Consider the following 23,231-nt stretch of genomic DNA (forward strand, 5'->3'; position numbering starts at 1 on the left):
CACGGGGGTCAGTGAGGCTGGAGTCCGGAGGCTTGTACAGCAGCAAGGCAGCGTACACACCACTTTTAGTCGGCGGGACACATGCAGCCCAGACACGCTGCTGCTCCTGATCTGATCCCGTAGGAAGTACACGGCGCACAATATGGAGAATTCAGTCAGCCGTTCACAAACGGGGCATCCACCAAGCCTCTCAGCATAACTTCCAGAAACAAGAAATACTGGGGACAGCGGGACCACCTGAGAGAGCCCGGACCCACCCAGGAGCTGTGACATTCTGCGAGCCGTGACTCGCTCTTGCAAACCAGCCACAAGGGAAGGAATCCTCCCGATAAAGGGCGTGAAGCCTCCCCAGCCCAAGGCCCTTCCACGCCCGGATCATGTGCCTCACACAGTGTGCTTCAGTGTAACCACCGCGGTCCCCTGTCCCTTCTCCCTCTGAGGCACTGGCACACCTGTCCCCTTGTGATGCTGGGCCCCGGAGCCAATGCGGGCACTCTCACAACACACTAAGGGAGTGCCAAGTAAGTTGCATTGGGGACGGTTTCGGCAGCGTGGGCTTCTGGAAAATGTGCAGGGTCCTGGTTTGTCATCATTTCCATGTGTCAGTTCTTGTTAGCTGCTCTGGAGTAGCGTCCAGAAATACACCCGCTACCCATTTTGGTGACTTGCCCAGCACTCCGGCACCCAGGTATGGGGTCTGTGGGTCTGATCTCCACCTGCCCTTGTCTTGCAGCTCAAACACCACGTCTGCAGGCCTAGAGGGACGAGGTTCGAGGAGCACAGCACCAGGCTCCTGTCTGTGGACACTACTTCAATTACCAGACACATGGGGTTGGACTCTCCCATCAGGATCCATCAAAGGTCCGTCGAATACAATATCTGACGCAAATCACACGCAGTAGGGTTTTACCAGACGGCACGCTGGGAGCGCACAACCCCAATGCAGTTTCGTGAACCGCAAGATGTGGGGTGTGTAGGTCAATGTTCTATCCCGAGTGGCCGGTGGTTATAAATCGCGGTAAAGGAACAGCTGTGAGGACTTCCCCAACCTCCCTGCAGGAGATCGTGCAAAATTGTCATCGTAAGGAGAAGGGAGGCGAAGTGTGGCCAAAAGCAATGTCGGAGCCGTGTTAGAACATCCGCCTTCTGGTGGTTTCCTAGATGTGCGCTTTGTGGATTCGCCAGCTCTGTGGTTGGGAATTGTATTTGGAATCTCCTATTCTAAAATAGTATCCGTCTTACTGCGATTTCATATTCATGGTGTCCTGTGTGCTTTTGTAGACAGGTCCGGATGCCATGTTCATGATGCGATGTTCTTAAAAAGGCCCCATGTTTTGGGACCTCGTGACCATAGACGCAGCACGTGACGCTGGACACGCCAGCTACAGAGACTGTTCTGGGCTGAACTGAAGACACCGGCCTCCAAGCGACTCTGGGGGTAGAGGAGGATGGGGGACGTGAAGCTGGAGACGGGAGACGGGGCGGGGGCTCCTCCAGAGCCACGTGTCTTCAGGGTGGTGCGGGGCCCCCGAGGAGGGGCCTGGACAGCGTCAGCCCCTCCCCCCAGCCCCCACGGGAGGACCTGAAGAAGGTGCAGCACTGACGAGGTCAGAGCCGTGTCCGTGGGCAGCCCTGCCCTCAACCATCCGCAGGGACCCCCGAAATCCACGCTGGGAGGCTGAAGCCGTAGAACAGGCAGGAGGGCCCCCTCCAACGGCAGCTGATGGTTACTTGCCTGAGCCCGAAGTTTATTTTTTTAAGACTTTATTTATTTATTTGAGAGAGAGAGCCCTTGTGCCTGGGCAGGGGGCAGGGGGGAGGGAGGAGCAGAGGGATAAACAGACTCTACACTGAGCATAGAGCCCAACTTAGGGCTGAACCCCACAACCCCAAGGTCGTGACTAGAGCTGAAATCAAGAGTCAGATGCCCGACCCGCCCCCCGGCACCCCACCCTAAGTCTATTCACCACGGTGTTTCGGGCACGGGATTGCTTTCTAGGTGTCTCCGTGGCTCTCCCGAGGGAGGTTGGAGAGAGCAGCTTTGGCAAGTAGTCACTGTACGTGCTCAGCCAGAAGGCCAACTCCGTGAACCGCCTCTTGCGGAGTCAGGGGTATGTGACCCTGTCCTTGATCCCAGGAGAAAACAGGGCTGCACCACCGCAGCCCGGTCACCCAGAGAGGCCCAGCTTAAAGACCTCGCAGAGGCTCATCCTTAAACAAAGGAGGAGGGAGACATTTATTCATACTGTGCACTACTTAACAACTGATAGAAAAGATTAATAACAGAGGAGCATCAGAGGGCCCTATAACGGAGCGTTTCTGTGACACGATCTCCTATCCTTCCCGCTTGCTTCCGCTCACTCCGGTGGCTCCGACTGTTTATTTTCTTCTTCTTCAAAACTAACAATTCCTGCGGGGAGAAAAGAAGCACGAATATAGTCCACACTCCTTTTTTCTATGCTGAAATGCTGTGCTAACAGATCTTTTGTAATGAATAATATTATAAATAGTAAGCATATATCAGGCAAAAAAATACCGTGTTAAGTTTTATCTTATACCGACTTTCATGGTTTTTCTTTGGTACCAGTGTTAGGAGTGAGTTGGCCAGTTAGGGAATCGGGGCCAGGGTCCCCAACAAGAAAATACGGAGTCAGGACGGCTAAGATCACACAGCACTGACACCCCATTTTGCAGCTTAGACAGGACCAAACATTCTGCCTCATAGCCTTTGCTGAAGTGATTTTGGCAAAATGTCCTGAAATAAGACCGTTAACCCCAAAGCATTTGTCAATATCACAGGCAAGGGGCAGCGAAAACCTAAAACCCCAAATGTCAGCCAAAAAAAAGATCATCAACACGTGGATATCATCCTAATAGTCGGACGGACACATGACCAGAGCCCTGACTGGCACGACTCAGCTCACCCTGATTGCTTACGATCGTTCCGCAGAAGAGTGCCCTCAAACCCCGAAACTTAGAAACTCCCAGGGCGACTCTGTCGGGCCCCCTCCCTCTCCGAGAGCTTTATACTGTCGCTCAATAAACTTGGCTTGCTGCCCCCCACCCTCCGTCCGGTCGACCCTTTCATCCTTCGAGGCAGCGTGACCAAAGAACCACAGACGCTAAGGGGACCAAAAAGTCCTGTGACACCAGCAATAAACGGAGCAGAAGATAAACCCAAAGTCGACGCTGAGAATATTCCGGTAAGTGAGGGTGAGCTCAGGAACGATCTTTGCCGGCACGCGCTGTCCATACACACCAGCTCTGCGAACGTGGGGCTTCGCTGCTCGGCCCTTACATCCGTACAAAGGAAGACAAGGACTTGCCGCCTTCCAGGAAGGTGCTCCCTTAAAAGCGCCATGAAACTGAGAGTTATTTTTCATTGTAAGTAAACCCTATAACCCTCACTGCAGGCGATGAAAAGAGATTGGTAGGCTGACCCTCCGCCGTGATGCAGGAATTGGGTTAAATCTTAAGTTTTTGTTATTGGCATGAAATGTGTGCCTCCAAGGCCCGTTGCTTACTGCAGCCCGTTGTTCATTTAAGGCGCTCTGACATTTTGGCATCTCCCCGGGAAGGTGTGGGTAGCACCGCCCCTGCCTCCCCATCTCTGCCCTGCTCTCAGGAATACTGACGCGGCCGTACTTGCTCCGTGCACGTTCTGGGCAAAGCAGTCAGTGGTGGTCACACGGTTCCCTCTGCAGGCACACGGCAGGCACACGGCTGTCATTCTGCAGGCACACGGTGGCCACAGGAGTGGGTACACGGTGGGCACATGAGCAGGCACACAGCTGTCAGTGTGCAGGCTCACAGCGGTCAAGTCAACGATTCTCCACACACTGTCAGGCCCTAGGTCTCGCCCAGGGCCCCCCGGTAGGGCAAGCACAGTGCCCCCGCCCCACCGCCAGACGTGCTCAGATCAGCCACAGCCTCCCCGCATGGAGCATCCCCGTGCCATGTCCCTGCTCGGCAGATGAGGGCCTCCTCCATCCTCACAAACCTCAGGACCCTGGGGATAAATGCGGGATGAGGGGGTACAAGCCAGAGGCCCCCCGGCTGCCAACGGGCATGCCTGGCGTAGGCCTCCCACACTCTAAGCCACAGGCTGCCCAGCCGCCAGCATGGGCTTCTCTGGTGCAACTACAGCGGTGGTTCGTCTCACTTGACAACCAAAGCCTGACCCTATGTGCGCCCAGCGCATGGGGATGGAAACCTGTTTTACCAGGAGTTCATTAGTGCAGAGATCGTCTTCAAGAAAAAAAAAAAAAAAAAAAAGTGGGGAGTACAGGTCTTCCCCCAAACAGGCATTTGCTCTATATTTGCAATAGAGACAAACAAACCTGCATGGGGTCCCCGGCCCAGCAACCACCATCTGGATGGAGCCAGCGGTTCCCAGACCACTGGGTCCTGCACCACAGAGATGCCCACCTTAAACCAGACACAGGAACTGAGTTCCAAGAAGAAAGCCCTCTCTGAACTTCTGAGGCTGCCCACAGCACCTTGTCAAAGGCTCTAGGAACCTGAAGCCCCAACAGCCTGATGGTCACATCCCTGGCCTGTGACCTGCAGACACAGATGCTTCGAGATTAACGGTCCCTTCAAACCCACTTGAAAGGGGCTGATTCCCAGCACTGATCAGACTGCTGGGATCCCACAGCGGTAAAAATCAGGTAAAAAGAAAAATTTAAAAAAGGAAGCAGCATTCTAAATCTCTAGAAAGACCCTTCAGCCTGAGGCTGCTCTTTTGGTAAAAATGGAGATAATTAGCAAGCGACAGACAGCGAGAGACCCTGCAGGGCTGCAGGCTGTCCCCGCCACCGACAGGGGGTTGGTCGGGCGCCTGAGAGTGGGACATCCCACGGCCCAGCAGGAGTCCTCAGCCGGCCCCTGAGATCTCATCCCAGTCCCCGGGGCAGCCCACAGAGGCCAAGGTCAAAGACAGGAGAACCCGAGAGCCCTTCCCAGGGTGCGCCCTCCTCCTCCCTGGGCCCGAGGGCGTGCTCACCCTGGTCGATGGTGTCATAGCGGAAGTCCTCCCGGCCCTCCTCCCGGCTGCCTTCTCCGTCGTCCTCCCCAGGCCTCATGGAGTCGGTCTCCCCCTCGGAACCATCGGCCAGAGCCTGGCCCTCCTCCGAGGGCTCCCCGCCGCCTGAGATGAAGCCACAGGAAACACTGTCACGTGGCCTGCGGGCCTGGGTCTCAGCTGCTTCCTCACCTGCCAGCGCCCACTCCCTCCTGCCGACAAGGTGCCCGCCACCCGCTCTGGGGACCCCCACTCCTGCTGGACGTCACCCGATCAGGTCCAGAGCTGGAGCACACATCCCCCATCTCGGCAAGAGGCTTGGTGGGGGAGGGGGGCCTACTTCCCACTGAGAAGCCACTGTCTGTTCCCCAGGGTTCCAGAGCTGACGGGGGCAATTTGATGGAGTCGATGAACATTGCTCTCCGAAGCGAAGGGGATGCCCACAAGCAGAGACCAGAGAGGGGAGGCCTGACCCTGCCGTGCCTGAGGCTGTCCCCTCCCTGGCTGTCCTCTCCAGCCGTCGGAACTCCAACGCATTGGGACCCGTGCCCCGTGCAAACTTCTCCAACAACCCATGGCGCCTTGGCTCCTTCTCGGGAAGAGCACGGGGCAGGGGACGGTCAGCTGCTGCCACCCCCTCTTCAGGAAGGACTTGTCACCTGGCTGCTTGTGCCGGCCCTGGCCCGAGCCCACAGCCACAGCCAGTCCTGACCGAGGGCGGTGGGCTTTGGTCCAGGCTCCCCATGGAACCAACCAGGTGGTCCGTCCAGCCGGTCGTCCCACATCCCCCCCTTCCACCGCCAGGAGGCCCCAACCCCCCAGGCTACCCCCCGACATTTTCATGCACACAAAACAGGCCCAGAGTTCCAGGTCCACAAAGCGGGTACCCAGGGCCGGCACCGCGGAGGTGCCCCGTACCTTCGGTTTCCAGAGCCTCTTCTGCACCAGGCCCGTCCGCAGGGGGCTGCTCCTCAGGGAGGGTCGGGGTCCACAGAGCCAGCTCTGTGATTTTGGTGGCTTTCCACCTCGGAAGCGCGGTCATCATTGTCGCCTCCTCCTCCTCCTCCTCGTCTCCTCTTTCCTGTTGGTAAGTTTAAAAACAAAATTACTTGCATGCGTGTAGACTCGGTGTGGGATGCTTACTGCCGGGGACATTCGGCCACCGTGACAGCACGGCTCGGTGGTCAGGCCAGTGGCCAGCTGTCCCTGGTGTGATCTGGGCTCCAAGGTGGGTCTTGGAAGCACTAGGCTGAGGCACAGACGAGCATCACCGCACGGCGCCCACCCGTGCACTCCCGCTTCTGCTGTGAACGGCTTCCAGACTTGACATTCCCACCTTCTGGAGCCCTCAAGAAGTGACAGAGACTGGGTGTGGCTTTCAGTTTGCTCGGTCGCATTTTCCCGATCACAGCTTCTTTAGGACAATAGCTAGTATCCCGTCCCTGGGAGGAAAGGGCTGGGAGCATCCTAAGACGACCAGACAGCGTGCAAGGGCCTGAACGCTGAGCATCTAGGATCAAGGACTCTGGAGGGAAATGAAGTCCCGTGACAGCCGAGGGAGAACTGATCACCTCTACACGCAGGCTCTTTTGTAAGAGCCTAATTCCAGCCGTGCAGCAGCCGGCATATGCCCACCGGACCGAGCGTCCCAGCCTGTTCCCGGTTTTGCGTCTGTACATTTCCAAAAATCTGAATATCAATATATCTGGGATTGCCACTGTTACACAGAGGGTAATACAGATGACAACGTGGGACAGAGACCCGTCTGTCACTTCCACTGAGTCACTCAGAACCACAAGGCTTGGTTTCCAAGTTTCTGAGCTCCATCCCCTCTGAAGGGGGACGCCAGTGCTCTAGGCCTGCACCGGAGTTCCCGAGGGGCTTGTGAAAATACGGGTGGGACCTCCTGTGTTGGGACGTCGGGGGTGGGGCCCTACCACCTGCGTTTCTAGCAGACGTTAGAGCTCAGATCTCCCATCTTCCGTGTGCTGTGACACCTGGTTTCTGTGCTTATCACAGCCCTGGGCGTCATACCAGAATGTCCAAGTGCAGCCCTAGACCAAGACCCCCGGGCCGTGCGTTCCTCCCCAGGCTTATTCCTGAACCGGGGCAGTTCTGGGAGCTTATGGCAATATCACCCCCCACTTAGGTGTTAGGGTGTTCTTTCTACTTTCTCCCCAGCATCCTGCAGTTCGGACTTCTAAGAACTTTTCCCCGAAGAGATTAAAACTGCCTGCTCCCCAAATCACAACAAGGGCTCAGTCACCGAGGCTATAAGGGACAGATTTGGGGGGGCGGTGGGAGCAGTGTAATAAGTTGAGCTGGCAGGTCCCTTCAGGGGCCCATGAGGGGTTTCCGGCCCCAGGAAGAGACAAGCAAGGACCCGGTCCATCGCTGTCCCATCTAACGATTCAGCACGCAGCTCAGCTGTGTTTGCAGTTCTAGACCGCGTGCGCCGAGGGCACGGCGCAGACAGGAATGGGGGGAGCTGTGGCCCGCAGGGGGTGACACATCGCATTTCTCTAGATGCCTCAGCTTCTGGGAGCCCTTCCCTCAGTCACTGCACGTCCTGGAATCCAGGCCAAAACGATGCTGGGGCTGGGGTCAGGCCTATTTTTAGCAACAGAATCAAGCATTTGGGACACTTCAAACTGGGTAGTTTGCCAGGAAACCGACCCTTGCCACAATCCGTGGCCCCTGGTCTAAAGGATGGTGAAGGTAAGTGGGGGGCATGAGGCCAGGGGACCGGTTGCCGTGAGCCCACGGAGGATTCTGGCCACTGCCGAGGGCATGGATATTTACTCTACAGAATAAAGAGCCTCTGGCAGAGTGATCTGAAGGAACTCAGCAGGGGAGAGGGGCCGAGGGCAGGCCTGGGCGTGGGGTGTCCTGGCGGGATGTGCCTGGGGGTGATGCCCAGGGAGGAAGGGGGTGCCAAGGTATTTTATGAAATCTCCTGTAGATCAGGAGATGATGACAAGAAATCCACAGGCACGTTCGCACGCACATGCAGTCACACATGCGCACACGCTCGCACAAACACGTGCCTAGTAGTGACAGTGTTCGCTGACTAGTTCCTGTGAACCGGGAGGCATGGAGCAGGTATTCACGACAGCGCTGAGTGCTGGGAAGGCGCAAAAAGACAAGTGGGCAGGACAAGCCACATGTCAAAAGTGTGACGCTGGACAGGCTTGGTGGCACCACAGCCACAGATGCCAGCCGTCACTCCTGCTGCCTGACGCTGCCCAGAGCCCTTGGACTCCGGGCCAGCTGCTGCTCCTGACCCAAGCTGCATGTGGGCTTCTGTGGCAACGGTGACGTGACACTGCTCAGATCTGGAAATTTGGGTCTGGACCAAGGCACATGCATACAGGGGGACGACAACATGAGCGTGGCCGAGAGCTGGCATGACTTCATGTGATCTGATGGGATCCATGGGCTCAACAGCCCGGGCAGCTCCTTGGCCCGCGGATAGAGGAAACCGTATGCACTCTGCCACTCACCACGTCGGTCAAACGGTACTCCCCGTGCTGCTCACATCCGATATCAAACACGTACTTCCCAGGGCCGACAGGCTGCGAGCAGAGAGAGACCAAGAGGGCTTCACACTTAGTGTTGCGTACCCACCGGAGCACAAAATGCCACGGGGATGTCAGAAAACCAAAACCCATCCCAAAGGCGGGGAGCGAGACAGCGGATGAGGGTTAAAGGGCTTTTGTGAACTCACGGCCAATGGAATTGTCAGGTATAGGGCCTGTTTGCTTTCTTACCTAAACTTGAGTTTCATTGTCATAAAAGTAATGTATTTATTACAAAAATTTCATGAAGTCAATACCCACAGGCAAACAAGCTAGAGATAGAAGTGTTAATAATATTGGAACATGGTCTTGGGGTACCCAGATGGCTCAGTGGGTTAAGTGACTGGCTTCTCATGATTTCGGCTCAGGTGGTGATCTCAGGGTTATGAGATCGAGCCCTGCCTCGGGCTCTGTGCTGGGCGTGGAGCCTGCTTCAGATTCTCTCCCTCTCTCCCTGCCTCTCCCCCTGCTGCTTTCTAAATAAATAAATCTTTTAAAATATATATTGTGACATAGTCTTTATAACCTTATTCCTTATTTCTAGTGCCTAGATTTTTCCAAATAGACGTTTGACCGTAATTACTCCCAGTGACTCATACTCTGCTGTTACTTAGAAACACAGCATAAATGAATTCCCGTATTCACAAATGGTCTTCCACAATTCCAGTTCTTTCCAGTTTTCTTTCATTTAAGAATTGTAATCTATTTTACCCATCTACTATTGTTAATATTTGGTGTGCTGACACTATCCCTTGACAGAGACCATGGCGGGAGATGTATTTGGAGTCGAAGTTTTCAGAGGTGGAATTCTGGCGCACACACACAGTGTGTACATATATACTCACAAAATATATAGACACACCTATTTTGTTATATATTCACCAGAATGAGGCTCTAATGATCCTCCTTCCCACAACAACACTTAAGAGCCCTTTGTCAGTAAACCCTTGCTTCTCCTGGGCATCAACATTTTGCTCTATCTTTACATTTTTTGAGTATATAAGTAACAGGACTCATCATTAAGTCACATCTTTAAGTTATAAGTAGGGTTGGATTTTTTTCAACATTTTTGACCACTTAAAATCCCACTGACTGATGCAAATGCTTTAGGTATGCGTACTAAATCTTACAAACATCCTAACCCCACTGGTCATTTATCTCTTAAACTTTCTTTAAAGCATATTCTAATCAATAAGGGATTATTTTTAGCAAGCAAAATCTGTTGGGTTTTCCTTTATATTTCTGCTTAGAAAGTCCTCTTTCTTCATTTCAAAGTTAATGAACATTTACCTATTTTTTTTTCTGTATGTGGTTTTGTTTACATTTAAACCTGTGCTCCCTCTAGAGTGTGTCTTCACCTCGTGCTGGATGTCAAACGGACTTTGTTTTTCTTCGTTTCGTTATTAAGTTGTCTGAGCACCACTCCTCGACTTCTCCCCATCATGTCCTCATTAATTTAAATGATGCCCTTTTCAGGAGCTAATTTGCCGTATGCACTTACATCTGTCCCTAGACTTTCTAATCTGCTTCATGATCTGTATTTCTCCAACCTGGTAGCTCAGTTGCAATTATCAAAAGTTTGAAGTACGTTCTAATAACTTGTCGGCAAGGATATGAACGGGTAATCTCCGAGGAAGGTAGTGGAACCAGGAGCAGAAGTGCGTAAAGATGCTGGACTTCACTAGGAATCGGGGAAATGCACATTAAAACCACAAGACATTTTTTATCCATCGGAGTTGCAAAAACATTAAAGACTGGTGATACCCAATGTTGGAGAATGTATGACAGAAGATCTCAGAGTCTGCTCACCAGAGTGTAAACTAGCACAGCTCTTTTGGGCAGCTGGTGATATCAATCATGATTCAAAATGTCAATATTTGTAAACTCAGCAATGGCCGTGTCTAACCTACGTAAATATTCCCAAATGAGCAAAGAGATCGAGGTCTCTGTGCCTATTTTCGTGTCCGGATATAATGTGATCCTATTTTATACAGTGACAGCCCTCATGCTGTATGTACGCGTGGAGAAAGGGCTGGGTGTCTGGGGACATTTCAATTAGAACGGACAGCTGACCCCTGAACAATGCTTGTCTTAACTGCACGGGTCCCTTTACATGCGGATTTTTTTTTTTTCAATACAGAGTAGCACTATAAATATGTTTTCTCTTCCTAATAATTTTTTTAAAGATTTTCTTAATTTATTTGACAGACAGATATCACAAGTAGGCAGAGCAGCAGGCGGTGGGGGTGGGGGAAGCAGGCTCCCTGCTAAGCAGAGAGCCCAATGCGGGGCTCAATCCCAGTTCCCCGAGATCATGACCTGAGCCTAAGGCAGAGGCTTTAACCCACTGAGCGACCCAGGTGCCCCCCTAATGATTTTCTTAATAACATTTCCTTTCCTCCAGCTTACCTTATTATAAGAATACAGTATCTAGTATAGATACAAAGTATGTGGCTGACTTTCTTGTGAGGATACAGTGTATAGCCCCCGAAACATACCAGTGTGTGTTAATGACTGTTTATCTTGTTGGTAAGGCTTGTTGGTAAGGTTTCCGGTCCACAGCATGCTCTTGGTAGTGAAGTTTTGGGGGAGTCAAAGTCCTGTGTGGATCTCTGACTGTGCGGGGGTCAGGGATCCGTGCCCCTACCCCTGCATTGTTCAACGGCCCACTGGACTTGTGTGCCATGTGCACAGGTCTCACTAACCAGCAGACCAAAGCTCTCCTTCTCCAGAGGAGTCTAGGTTTGTTGATTTTCCCAATGAACTTTCGTCAAATTCTTGTTCCCTCCACACAGCTCCCCGTGCTGAAAAGCATCCCGGGAGAATTTTCCTGAGAATTACATATGCAATGCATGGATTTGGGGAGAATGATGCTGCTTTACAAAGACTTAAAAGTAGAATCTGTAAGTCAGGGAATGAATTTTATGTCAGTGAAAACTAAGTTTTAAGAGAGTCCAAGGTGGTTTCATAATATTAGTTCAATATTCCCTGCACCCAACTTCTTTTTTAAAGATTTATTTATTTATTTATTTATTTATTTATTTATTTGAGAGAGAGAGAGTGTGAGAGCAGAGAGAGGGGCAGATGGAGAGGGAGAGAATCTCAAGCAGACACCCCACCCCCCCCTGCTGAGCACAGAGCCTGCCCTGGGCCTCGATCTCACGACCCTGAGTTCACAATCTGAGTTGAAACCAAGAGTGAGATGTTTAACTAGCTGTGCCACCCAGGCGCCTCTCTCTGTGTCAACTTCTAATGCCTTTAACTTGCTTTGCAAACTCTTCAGGGGACGTTTCTGGCCACGCTGGCTTGAAGTGTGGGGGGAGGGCCGAATGAGCAGGGCATCTCTGTGTCCCAGCGGGGCCCCCACAACCACGGAGCCCTCCAACAGAATCGACCAATTATGAGCCCTGCGGACTGGCCACACCTTCCCACGCAAGCCCGCGTCCAGGGCGGGCGGACTAGCCTGCGGCAAGGAAGAAGCTTGTGGGTCTGCCGACCCGGCGCTGCAGCGCGTGCCCCCCAGGGCAAAGGATGTCCGAACACCCACATGCTCACAAGCACAGGAAATGTCTCACATCTGACCTACCCATGAGGAGCACCTATGGGAGACGGGACCCCCCCCCCTCCACTTTATAAGGATGGGCTGGATCCCGGCCGGGTAGAGTGGGGGTTCACTGAGACGCAGAGAAAAGAACCAGGTGCCCTCCACTCTACCGTCTGTAGGCAGCAGAGACTTGGGGAGAGGCACAGCTGCCCCCTCCCTGTGTTTGGAGGGGTTGGAGGGTTCCCTGAGTTTTTAGGATTCTACGTTCACATATTTACGCAGACGGGGGAGGAGGGCGCGCTTCGTTTCCCACCAACTTACGTTTTTGTTGAAGAACTTGCCCTGGTACCTGTGGTTCAGGTGAATGAGTTCGGCCGCACCCTCTTGCTGTCCGTTCACCCAGGTACCTATGTACTTACTGCCCGTCTCTGCGTAGAAATAGGTGCCTTGCCCGTGCCTGGTAAAGACAGAAAGAACATGCAGTCTCCCCGCACAGTGGAAAGCCTTCCAGGTTTACAGGACAGACATTTAAATTGAGGGTGGCCTATCCTTGGCTTTTCTGTCTGTGCCCCCATCAAAGCACGCGCCTGCTCTGTGTGCCCATGCATGAGAGGGGCATCGCGTGCTGGACAGCGACACCCTTCCCGATGCCCTTCCTGCATATCATTCGGGTCACGTGGGAAAGAGGCAATGCTCCCAGGAGGCTCTGTGGCTCTGTCCCCAGGTGGGTACTTCTGTGGCCCCCTCGCCCCGGGGGCTCTGAATGAAGGACCGAGTATTCTCCCCACACATCTGTACCTGCCCAGTCATGTCACATCTGGAGTGCCCACCTGAAAGCCTTGAAGGGTTTGGACTGCCTGGCAGAGTTGGCTAATGGGTTTTTGTCATGATTCCGCCTCATAATAAGACGTCGTCATATTCTCGTCACATAAACAAGTGTACAGAACGGAAGAGAGAACGCAAACCTTTGGTGAGCAAACCACTCCCCCGTGTAGGTGTCATTATTGACGTAGTAGTAGACGCCGTAACCGTGCCTTTGGTCATCCGCCCACTCCCCTGGAAGGGAGGACACAAAAGATGGCCCGGGTGAGAAGGGAAAGACGGGCTTCACCTGCTGTCTCCTCCCTCTGTGACCCTCCTCTGTCCCCTGCCCCTCTGGCTGGATGGCGTGGTGTGGGCGGCTGGCTAAAGGAAACTGAGTCAAGGGCCTCCTGGACGCAGGTCTAGACAGGTGCACACACACGGGCCGCCGTCACCTGCGTGTGCCGACAACAGGTATCCCCGCTGGTCGGTGGCAGAGCAAGGATTCAAACCCGGCTTTTGTCCTGTAGTCCTCCCTACACCGCACCCCTGCTTGCACAGTTCCGCGATCCAACAACACCCAGGCTTGCCGACCCCGCCTCGACCTCTCCCAGCAGCTCACTCTCTCTCCCACCTCATCACCTCGCTCCGACACACCTTCCCGGCCAGGGTGCCCGGGGTGCCCCACCTACACACCAGCTCCAAGGGTGTGGACCCTGCACCGTTCCCAGCCCCTGCCTGTGCCCGGACTCTTCCCTCACTGATCACCCCTGCCTGCTTCCCCCCGTGCCGCCTCCTGCGAATCTCCCGCTGCCTTGCTGAGAAATACTGGAACTGGCAAAAATATCATAAAATTCCCAACACCTCTACCGTAATGACAACAGCAAACGAGTTAGGGCATGAGGTCGATCCTTGAGGATGGATCTCTGCTCCAGGAGACTTACGACACCCTCCAACCTTGCAGCTCACACAGGGAAGAAACTTAAAGAGTTTTCTGAGGTTGACCCCTCTCCTAAAAAGGCACGTGGCGTTGCTAATAACAAGTTGTTACCTGGAATGACGCTTTTCTAGACTATGCATAATTTTTAAAAAATGAATTTTCATCAATTTCTGATCAAAGACAAAAGATAGAATTCCCTATTTTCTCTGTAGAGAAGGATATTACAGAATTGCGGTCAGAGAGACATTCCATTATAGCTAGACAGACAAGGAAAAGGTGTGTGACAGCCATGTCAGGCATGAATTTTTAAACTTCTGTTTGTTAAGTCCTCGGATTTTATAACAGTCGTGGCATTTTATTTTGATTTTTTATTACAAATGAACATTCACATGTATGCCAATCTTATGTTCTTTTCCTTAAAGAGAGCCCCCAAGACTTGCATAAGATTCTGGCTTACAGGAGAACGGGCTCTGCTTCCCCTTCAAGAGGAAGAAGACACAGCACGCCGAGGACATGTGGATCGTCCAGGAAATACGTGTTTACGCGACGTGAATCCCATGTTCATCCACAGCAACAGATGGACGGAAGGGCACAGCCCCACGTTTTCCCTACCAGCTCCACAAGGCCTCGAGCACTCTGAGACGGACAAGCAGCAGCTCCAAGAGCGCTGACCTGGGGGAGCCTGCCCCCCACCCCCCACGTGCGGGGCGGACCCACAGCTGACAGCCCAGAGAGGAGGCGGCGGGAACCGGCGTGAGTGAGGGAAGAGGTGTGACGTGTGTCAGGAACAGCATGAGCGAGGGTGACGGAGAAGCCCCACACTGAAATAACTCAGCAAACACAGGGGCTCGAACCTGAAGTCGCCCTGAGGATAGAGAGAGGGTGCAGGAGTCCTGCAGGACTCGGCTTTCAAGGAGCCATTGTGTCCCGGTAAATTACCAGTTTAAGAGGAGGAGGGCAGATGTGCAGCAGAGGCGCTTCTGTGGTGTAAATATTCCCACTGCGGCCAAGGTTGGACTGCGCACGGGGCTGGGGACGAGTGGCCCCGAGCTGGCGCGTGGGAGCGCTCAGAGCCAAGCAACAGAGCCCCGGGAGGCCAAGACATCACTTGGTTTCTTCACCCAAAAAGACCATGACAAAACGGTTCCCTCCTCTTCTCTCGGCCATTACAGCTGGTCTCCAGGGCAGCGTGTCGAGAACAATGTAGTGAGCACTTCACAGAAAATCTTCAAGAAACAAATTGAATTACAGGGGCGCCTGGGTGTCTCTGTCAATTGAGCATCTGACTCTTGATTTGAGGTCGGGTCGTGATCTCAGGGTCATGGGATGGAGCACCCTGTCCGACGGGCTCTGTGCTCAGTGGGGTCTGCCTGAGATTCTCTCTCCCTCTCCCTACGTCTCTTCCCCCATGTTCGGTCTCTCTTGCTAATAAATAAATAGACATACGGGAAGGCAGGCAGGGAGGGAGGGAGGAAAGGGGGGGGCGCCTGGGGGGCTCAGTCAGTGAAGCCTCTGCCTTCAGCTCAGGTCATGATCTCAAGGTCCTGGGATCAAGTCCCGCATCGGGCTCCCTGTTCAGCGGGGAGTCTGCTTCCCCCTCTCCCTCTGCCCCTCCCCCTGCTTGTGCATGCTCTCTCTCTCTCTTAAATAAATAAAATCTTTAAAAAAAAAACAAAGAAAGAAAGAAAGAAAGAAAGAAAGAAAGAAAGAAAGAAAGAAAGAAAGAAAATAATTAAATTGCAAAGGCACCAAACTTCAAGGCAGTGCAGAAATTTTTTTTAAAATCCTGGTTTAGGGGCTCCTGGGTGGCTCAGTGGGTTAAAGCCTCTGCCTTCAGCTCAGGTCATGATCCCAGATTCCTGGGATCAAGCCCCGCATCGGGCTCTCTGCTCGGCGGGGAGCCTGCTTCCCTTCCTCTCTCTGCCTGCCTCTCTGCCTACTTGTGGTCTCTGTCTGTCAAGTAAATAAATAAAACCTTTAAAAAAAATAAAAATAAAATAAAAATCCTGGTTTACTGAACAAATAAGGTGTTCGCAATCCTGCCCAGCAGATGGTAACCGGGTGGCAGGAAGTGGTGACGTGAGGGAGCTAAGTGAGGGAAAGGTCGCCTCCTGGAGCAGGTCTTTAACACCGCGGGCCAGGTTTCCCTTTATACACGCATGCCACTGAGAAGCTGTGTTGCTGTTGCTTTAACCGTGCACTTCGTTGCTCAGCCTTCCAACCCCTAACTCTGTACTTTCTCATCATTCTCCATCTCGTCACCAGAGCGTTTTCAGCTACATTTCTGCTCGGGAGGAACTCCACAGTTGGCTGGCTGGTGGTCTGTGTTGGTTTTCCTCCAGGAGAGCACCGTCCCCTTACAAAGCTCTCCACGTGCGTCCATCCTGTCGCTATCCCCAGGCTTCTAGGGCTCCCGGGTCTGCAGCTCTGGGGATTAAAGACCATTTAAAGCAAGATGCCCTGGGGCATGTGGGTGGTTCAAGTCGTTTAACTGTCTGAGTCTTGATTTCAGCTCAGGGTCACGATCTCAGGGTTTTGAGATCAGGCCCTGCATCAGGCTCTATCTACACTGGGTTCAGAGTCTGCTTGGGATTCTCTCTCTCCCTCTCCCTCTGTCCCCTCACCCCTGCTCGTGTGCAAGTGCTCGCGCTCTCTCTGCCTCTCTCAAATAAATAAGCAAATAAATAAATGAAATCTTTAAGAACTAATATTTAAAAATAATTAAAATGAAATGCCCTTCTAAGAAGCTCTCTGCCCACCTAAGATGCAGGTTAGTCACTGTCTGCCCCGCTGGCTCCCTCCGCTGCCGGGTCGGCAGAACGTGGATGAGACGGGAGCTGACATCGGTGGGGCATCACTCTGGGGGTGCTTCCTGCCAGCTAGGGTCTTTGCATTGGTCACCTCCTTTGGGATGTGTAATAACCAAAACACATTTTTACAGGGACACCACCCAAAACCCAGAGAGATCATGCACCTTGCCCAAGGCCACACAGCAGGACGGAAACAAAGATCCCGATTTCCGTGGTTCCAACATCGTGCTCTCTTGCACAAGCAAGGGCCATGCATTCATGTCTTCTTCTGGCTCTGGCCACTGAGAGCGTCCAGAAAAGCCAACTTTGAGTCATATCGTTTTGTCTCTCCACGTTGTCATGACCAAACATCTTCATCTTTATTGGCTCCTTGCAGCTGGTTACAGGACCGGTCCTAGAGAGGGGTGTTCCCTCTCCTTTCCCAAGCCCTTGTGGACCTTCCGTCTCTGCATCTCACAGTCCAGAGAAGTGGTCCGAAAGCCCCTCTAAAGTGGCTCCCACTCACCCCCCAACCTCATTCCCCACTTTACCACTGCTCTAGTGGCCCCCAAACCAGGAGTATCCGCTGGTCCCTGGGCTCCCCATCAGGCTCAGTGGGTTGATCAGGAATGTGCCCCCAACCCCGGGCTGAGGCTGAGTACTCTTGATAACCTGCAGAAAACCACTCTGTGTCCCTTAGGGTGGCAGTGGGCCAACACACAGTCTTGAAAAATTCAACCATGTCTTAACTTGGACTTTATGACTAGAAGATTGTTCAATGGCTGAGCTAAAATTAACATTGTAGCTTTTGACCTCAAAGAAGAAATCTCTGAGCAGTGACCACACCCTGCACACTTTAACCTACAAAGCCACATGGAGACACAATAACTCATGGCTGTTGGCAAAGAAGGTCTACATTTTGGCTAATCTTTACGTTTAAAAAACCCCTTCGATCCCTTACTCTGAGTACCTTCTTTACATATTTACATGTTGTTCCACTTGTATTAACGTCTACACTAAAATAAAACATGACAACAATGAGATTAGGTTCATAAAAGTCTGGAAGGAATTAAATCAAACTCTAAATTAAATTGTTTCAAGTTGATTTAAAAAGCAGATGGTGTTCCTTCTGCGATAAGCCCTCTAAGAAATAGGAAACAGAGCAGAAATTCCTCTCTAACACGACCAACGCAGGCAGGCTTTCCCTGGCTCTCAGACTCTGGCAGAACCTCTGGTTCAGAATTCCTTGGTTCTACTTTCATTCGGTGATGAGGGAGGCAGCTCGGGCTCGCGCCGAAGGACATGTCCGCACCGGGAGGCGATGCTGCCGGCGGACACGTACTGAGAGCTCGCCGTCCACCGGGCACGGTTCCCCGTGTTCACTCCTCACGCTGCAGACCAGAGAGCTGGGACAGCGAGCAGTGAGGCTCCCTACACAAGCTCACCACGGCTTGTCACCACGGCTCCAGGGTTGCAGTCATAGCTCCCCTGGGAAATCTGATGAAAACTGGATATGTTCTTCCCAGGAAAAGTCCAGAACACAGAATCCTGCATAGTTTCTGAGGGCTCACACCCACTCCCCACTTGTCTGTCTTCCCGGGCTCATCCCTCATTGGGATCAGATCAACATGGTAGTCACACCGGGTGATGACGGTGTGTGGGGGCAGCCGTGGGGTTCTTGGAAATAAGGGAACAAGAATTTCCCTCCCACATAACATTGGCAGGTAAGAAATTGTGGCAAGGGGTGCCTGCGTGGCTCAGTGGGTTTAAGCCTCTGCCTTCGGCTCAGGTCATGATCTCAGGGTCCTGGGATTAAGCCCCGCATCGGGCTCTTTGCTCCGCCGGGAGCCTGCTTCCCCCTCTCTCTCTGCCTGCCTCTCTGCCTACTTGTGATCTCTCTGTGTCAAATAAATAAATTAAATCTTAAAAAAAAAAAAAAAGAAAGAAATCGTGGCAGACATGTCTTCCAGATGTGTCTTCCAGACCAGCGGCCTTCAACGAAGGAGCCACCAGGTCTAAAGAAACCACGTGTTCGTCAGAAGAGGGACTGGCCAGAAAGGGAAGCAGCAAGTCAACATCAAGAGACTGAAAGGACTGAGTATCTGAGGTCAAGGGTCCAGACCCCAGACGCCTGTGCTCCCCCACAGCCTCCCTTGCTTTTGGTACTGAGCACACGGGCTCACAGCTGTGCTGGCTGCAGGGGCAGCCGCCGGTCCGTTCATTACAGGCCTCTCTGGTCTCTGCATCAACCCCGTGAACCTAGGAGCACAGCTGTGTTTATTGAATGACTGACTGATCTGGAGGACTCGAAGCTCCCTCACGCAGCTCAGCAACCACGACAAGCTCAACCCCACACATAAACTTTACAACACAAACATCTGCTTTGTGAGCACGTCTTACCTTCATATCTTGAGCCATCTGGGTATATGAAAGTGCCGTGACCATGCTTTTTATTTTGAACGTATTCTCCCATGTACCGAGCACCATTTTTAAACTTGTAGACACCCTGAAACACATCGATTATATACGATTCGTATCATTCCTGTGTTCCGGGCTCACCACCAGAATAGTAACTGGAGAAATCTAGCCCCTGAAGGCACCTGTTCTGACCTGGCCATGTCTTTTCCCGTGTTCATAGTCGCCTTCATACGTGTCCCCGTTGGGCAGTCTTGCTTTCCCGTGCCCGTGCCGTTCACCTGCCTCATTCCGCTCCCCCTCGTACTCCTGGGCAGAAGAGACAGAGACAAGGACAGCCACTGCGTATTCGTCACTAAGGATGCGCTCAGCGCTTCTGTAAGTGATATGTCATGGGATCCGTCCCAGTCTTCAGCCCCGTCTGACAGGTGAGGTAGGAAACCACACCTGGGCGATGTGGAGCCTTGGTCTAAGGTGATATCCTGGGACCGGTCAAGGGTGGAAGCCTCCCTCGCTCTCTCCAGCATCTGAGTTTGCAACTGATCATGATAATCCTCTGCCCTGTGAGCAAAATCGACAAACTGCGGGAAACACGAGGCGCTCCTGATTGTGTTCTCTGTGGGAACAGGCATGAAGTGACAGATGCCGGTGGCATGGCCTCAAGCCACATTAGGAATACCTCCCTGTTCCTTCCTCCAATAATCCAGGACTCAAAATGCAAAAAAAAAACACCTCTTCCTCCAAGGATCTCCAGGGCTGCTGTGGCCTCAGGACCCCTTTCACCATGGGGGCGCCCGCAGGACAGGAAGCCACAGGGGAAGCTAAGGACCAGGGCTCAGCTGTCACAAGTGTCCCTAACTCCACTTAGTTAATCTCGTTATCAAGTTTCAACTCCTCAGAGAGAGACTCGAGTTTCAAACACTCGTAGACTAACATGGAAATAATATGTAGCTTACAAGTAAATCAATTAAAAAAAAAAAACTAATACGGGTTTGTAATTCACCTATTTTCTCCTACCCTTCAGCAAATAAACATTCTTCAAGCCCCTAACCATGAGTGCAGAGTGAACATATACATAATAAAAGGGCGAAGGCACAGAGTAACGGTTTGACACAGAGTGGTGTCTGCAAAGAGGGCACCATACAGCTCAGACATACGACTAGGACGTGGGGAAAAAACCATCTGCGGTCTGCCTTTGCCCAGGCAAATCTGTCTAGCTCAGAAATCCATGCTCAGAACGGAAGGTAAACATGTGTGACCTTACCAATTTGTTTCAGGGTTAGACGAAATCAAAATGTGTAAAAGCTCTCCACTTCGCTCAGAAGACCTCCCAGGGCACCCGACGGGAGTGACCGAATGGGGGAGGGGGCTCTAAAATGACCCCAGCTGTGATTCAAAGCTAAAGTTATGGGCACAAAAGAGTTACAAATCACCAGGGCTACCTGAGGGGACAAGTTCGAAGTCTTACGGGGCAGATGCTGAAGAATGGGTTCCCCCAGAAACAGACTCTGAGCAAGTGATGTTTTAAAAGCGTCCTCTGAGAAACCAACAAAGGAGGTGGGGAAACAGACACAAGAGAGGAGGGTGGGTGTGTCAGGAGATGTCCCCACCTGGGCCTCAATGCCCCGGGGATGCTGGAGGGTAAAGCACTGTGGTTTGTCCTCTTTTTAGCACGAGCTGCTGGCTGTCTGGGGAGCGTGGATTCCTGGCTTCCAGCCATCCTACTGGCCGGGTGGCTCCACCCCTAGAGGGGCTAGTCTTGAGCAGTGACCAGGACAGAAGCTGGGAGGTGGGCACACCCAGGGAGCAAAAAAGTTCTGAGCATCTATCACAGCCGAAGTGGTAGGTTTTTCAGCTAATTCTGAAACTGTCTCCACTCTGTACCCCGAGCACACACACCGTGGCTGGGGTTCCCACCTGTCGGCCAGGAGACAAGTCACCCTGTGGGGTAGAGTGATTAGTCTGGGGACATCCATCTATGCCCACGCAGAGCCCGGCTCCCGCCCGGACGCCAGGCACCCAGCACCGACTCTCTGCTGCCTGCACCGGGAACTAGTCCAGTGACCTGGGTCAGCTCCCACAAGAGCGGAGAGAGCCCATAGGATTCCAGGCTTCCAGGGTGGAAGCCTCGCTGAGAGCCCCTCGCATCTCTCGAAGGACCCCGCGAAGCCCTTCCCTCCACCCCCTTGATCCTGAGGCGCAGGCTCCAGGGCAGGACCCAGCGCCCTGCGGCTCGCCAGAGCGGAGTGACCCGCCGCCTCGGAGGGCGCCAGGACGGAGACCAGCAGCAGGCGGGGGATGTTCCCAGAGGCTGGACTGGGAAGTCTTCGCCTTTAACGGGAGGCGGGATGCGGAGGGAGGAGGCGGCGAGGAGGGATGTGGCAAGAGGACGTCAGCGGGGCACCTTCCATCGCCAACGTCCCGGCGCGGCGGTGGCCGGTGCGGTCCCGGTCCCCGGCTGGCCTCCGCGGGGCGCCCGGGAAGCCCCCCGCCCCCGGAGCGCTCACCCCAAGGTCATTCTCTCCCTCCTCCTCCAACTCCTCCGAGCCCAAGTCCGACATGCCCTCGCCCCGGTCTCGGTCCTCGCCGCCACCAGCGCGTCTCCAGTCGGTAGGTCCCCGCCGCCCGCACCGCCGCGTCCGCCGTCGCCATGGAGACGAGGTCCGCCCCGCCTCCCCCCTGGCGCGGGCCGGAGGGGCGGGGCGGAGCCACCGGCCGCGTTCGGATGCTGTCATAGCAACGGGAAGGGGCGCCCGGGCCTAGCGGGAAGGGGCGGGGCGGGAGGGCGTGGGGCGGAGCCACTGACCGCTTTCGGTGCTGTCATAGCAACGGGAGGGAACCTCGACCAATCGGCGCCCGGGAAGAGGGAGGGGGCGGACTAGGGATGGATTCGTCGCCCACCCGCGGTCTAGCGGGGACCCAGTGTGGCTGGCCCGGGCGGCCGGCTGCCGGCTGGTGCGCTCACGCGGGGCCGCCTTTGGATCGGGGCCCTAAAGACGTGGAGCACAGACGACGCACAGGGGCCCGCCCTGGGCAGGGCTTCACCTCTGCCTGCGCTGAGCCCTGACCCTTCCGACCCGGCCCCTTGGCTTCTTGGGTCCCTCCGTGGGCCCTGCCTGCTCCTCCCCACCTTCTGGGCTCTCCCGACCCTTCGGTGTTAGCGTCCGGAGAGATCTGTCCGCCGAGAGCTCTTCTCTGACACAGGGAGTCAGTGTGCGGGCGCGTCCACACTGATGCTCTTAAGAGTTTGACACCCCTTCTCCACCGCGGGCCTGGGTCCAGTCCCCTCTCTACCCCAAGGAAGAAAGGACTTCAAGTCCATGTATCGTCTACCGCCTGTCGTCCGTCCACCTGTCTATCCTCCGTCTAGCTCTCAGCCCCCACAGCACCGAGGAAAGTGTTTTTCCCGCAGCAGACGCTCAGCCAAGCCACTGAAATCAGTCCACGGGGCCGTTAGATTCCCGGTGAGATGGAAATATGGTCGAGGTCTTTCTTCATCAGTGGTACTTAACAGAATCTCTATTTTGTGTGTGTGAATAGACAAAGACCACCCAAATGAACAAGCAAAGGCCATGTATTCGGAGCTTGCCCTAGCCAGGAAGTCAGCCACCATCACTTGCATTTGGACGGAGCTCATGGGCAGGCAAAGGGGAGGCAAGGCTTACAGTGGAAAAGAGCGGGGTCTCCAGGTGCGCCCCGATTGGAGGCTGTTAGTCCAGGGAAGCTGTGGGTGTCCCAGTAGAAGTGGGATATTCTGTGTGACTGGTGAGCAATGCATATTGGACTTTCTCTGGTTGGTCCGAAGCTGGACATGGGGACGACGATGACAAAATTGCTCAGTTATTGATCAAGTCCTGGCCACTGGTTACAGGGGTTAGTGTTTGCCCCTAGATCACTTGGAGGAGATAGCAGACTGACTTCCTACAAGTCCGACTCAACAGCACCCTGGCTTCCTGGACTGGTTACTATAGATAATGGGTTGGTTTCCTGGGCTGTAGCTTATGGCTCAGAATTCTGTTTTTCTGTATGCTTTGGCCTTTGTACATTTGCATATCCAATTTCTAATGAGTTTTTGCAAATGACACAAATAGCTGTCATCTCAAATCTAAATATTGTTGGGGTTTTTTGGAGTTTTAATACC

The 23,231-nt window shown here is 53.5% G+C and overlaps 1 protein-coding gene across 2 annotated transcripts in view; it reads right to left on the bottom strand.

Annotated features, from left to right (window-relative positions):
- RSPH1 (radial spoke head component 1) overlaps window positions 1-21,753 on the bottom strand; it is a 30,192-nt gene extending 8,439 nt beyond the window's left edge. The window contains exons 1-9 of one of the 2 annotated variants that reach the window (XM_059164811.1): window positions 21,598-21,753; window positions 19,286-19,399; window positions 19,076-19,181; window positions 13,111-13,201; window positions 12,467-12,602; window positions 8,527-8,598; window positions 5,942-6,104; window positions 5,006-5,149; window positions 1,748-2,410 (exon numbers count right to left, since the gene is read on the bottom strand). In XM_059164811.1, coding sequence (XP_059020794.1) covers window positions 2,358-2,410; window positions 5,006-5,149; window positions 5,942-6,104; window positions 8,527-8,598; window positions 12,467-12,602; window positions 13,111-13,201; window positions 19,076-19,181; window positions 19,286-19,399; window positions 21,598-21,651 — 933 coding nt within the window. In that variant the 5' untranslated portion in view covers window positions 21,652-21,753 and the 3' untranslated portion in view covers window positions 1,748-2,357. Of the gene's footprint in view, window positions 1-1,747; window positions 2,411-5,005; window positions 5,150-5,941; window positions 6,105-8,526; window positions 8,599-12,466; window positions 12,603-13,110; window positions 13,202-19,075; window positions 19,182-19,285; window positions 19,400-21,597 lie in introns of those variants that run through there. The other variant, XM_059164812.1, reaches the window with a different exon arrangement.
- Between the last annotated feature and the right edge of the window lie 1,478 nt (window positions 21,754-23,231).

The sequence above is a fragment of the Mustela lutreola genome, chromosome 2, assembly GCF_030435805.1.
Source record: "Mustela lutreola isolate mMusLut2 chromosome 2, mMusLut2.pri, whole genome shotgun sequence".
Taxonomy (NCBI): domain Eukaryota; kingdom Metazoa; phylum Chordata; class Mammalia; order Carnivora; family Mustelidae; genus Mustela; species Mustela lutreola.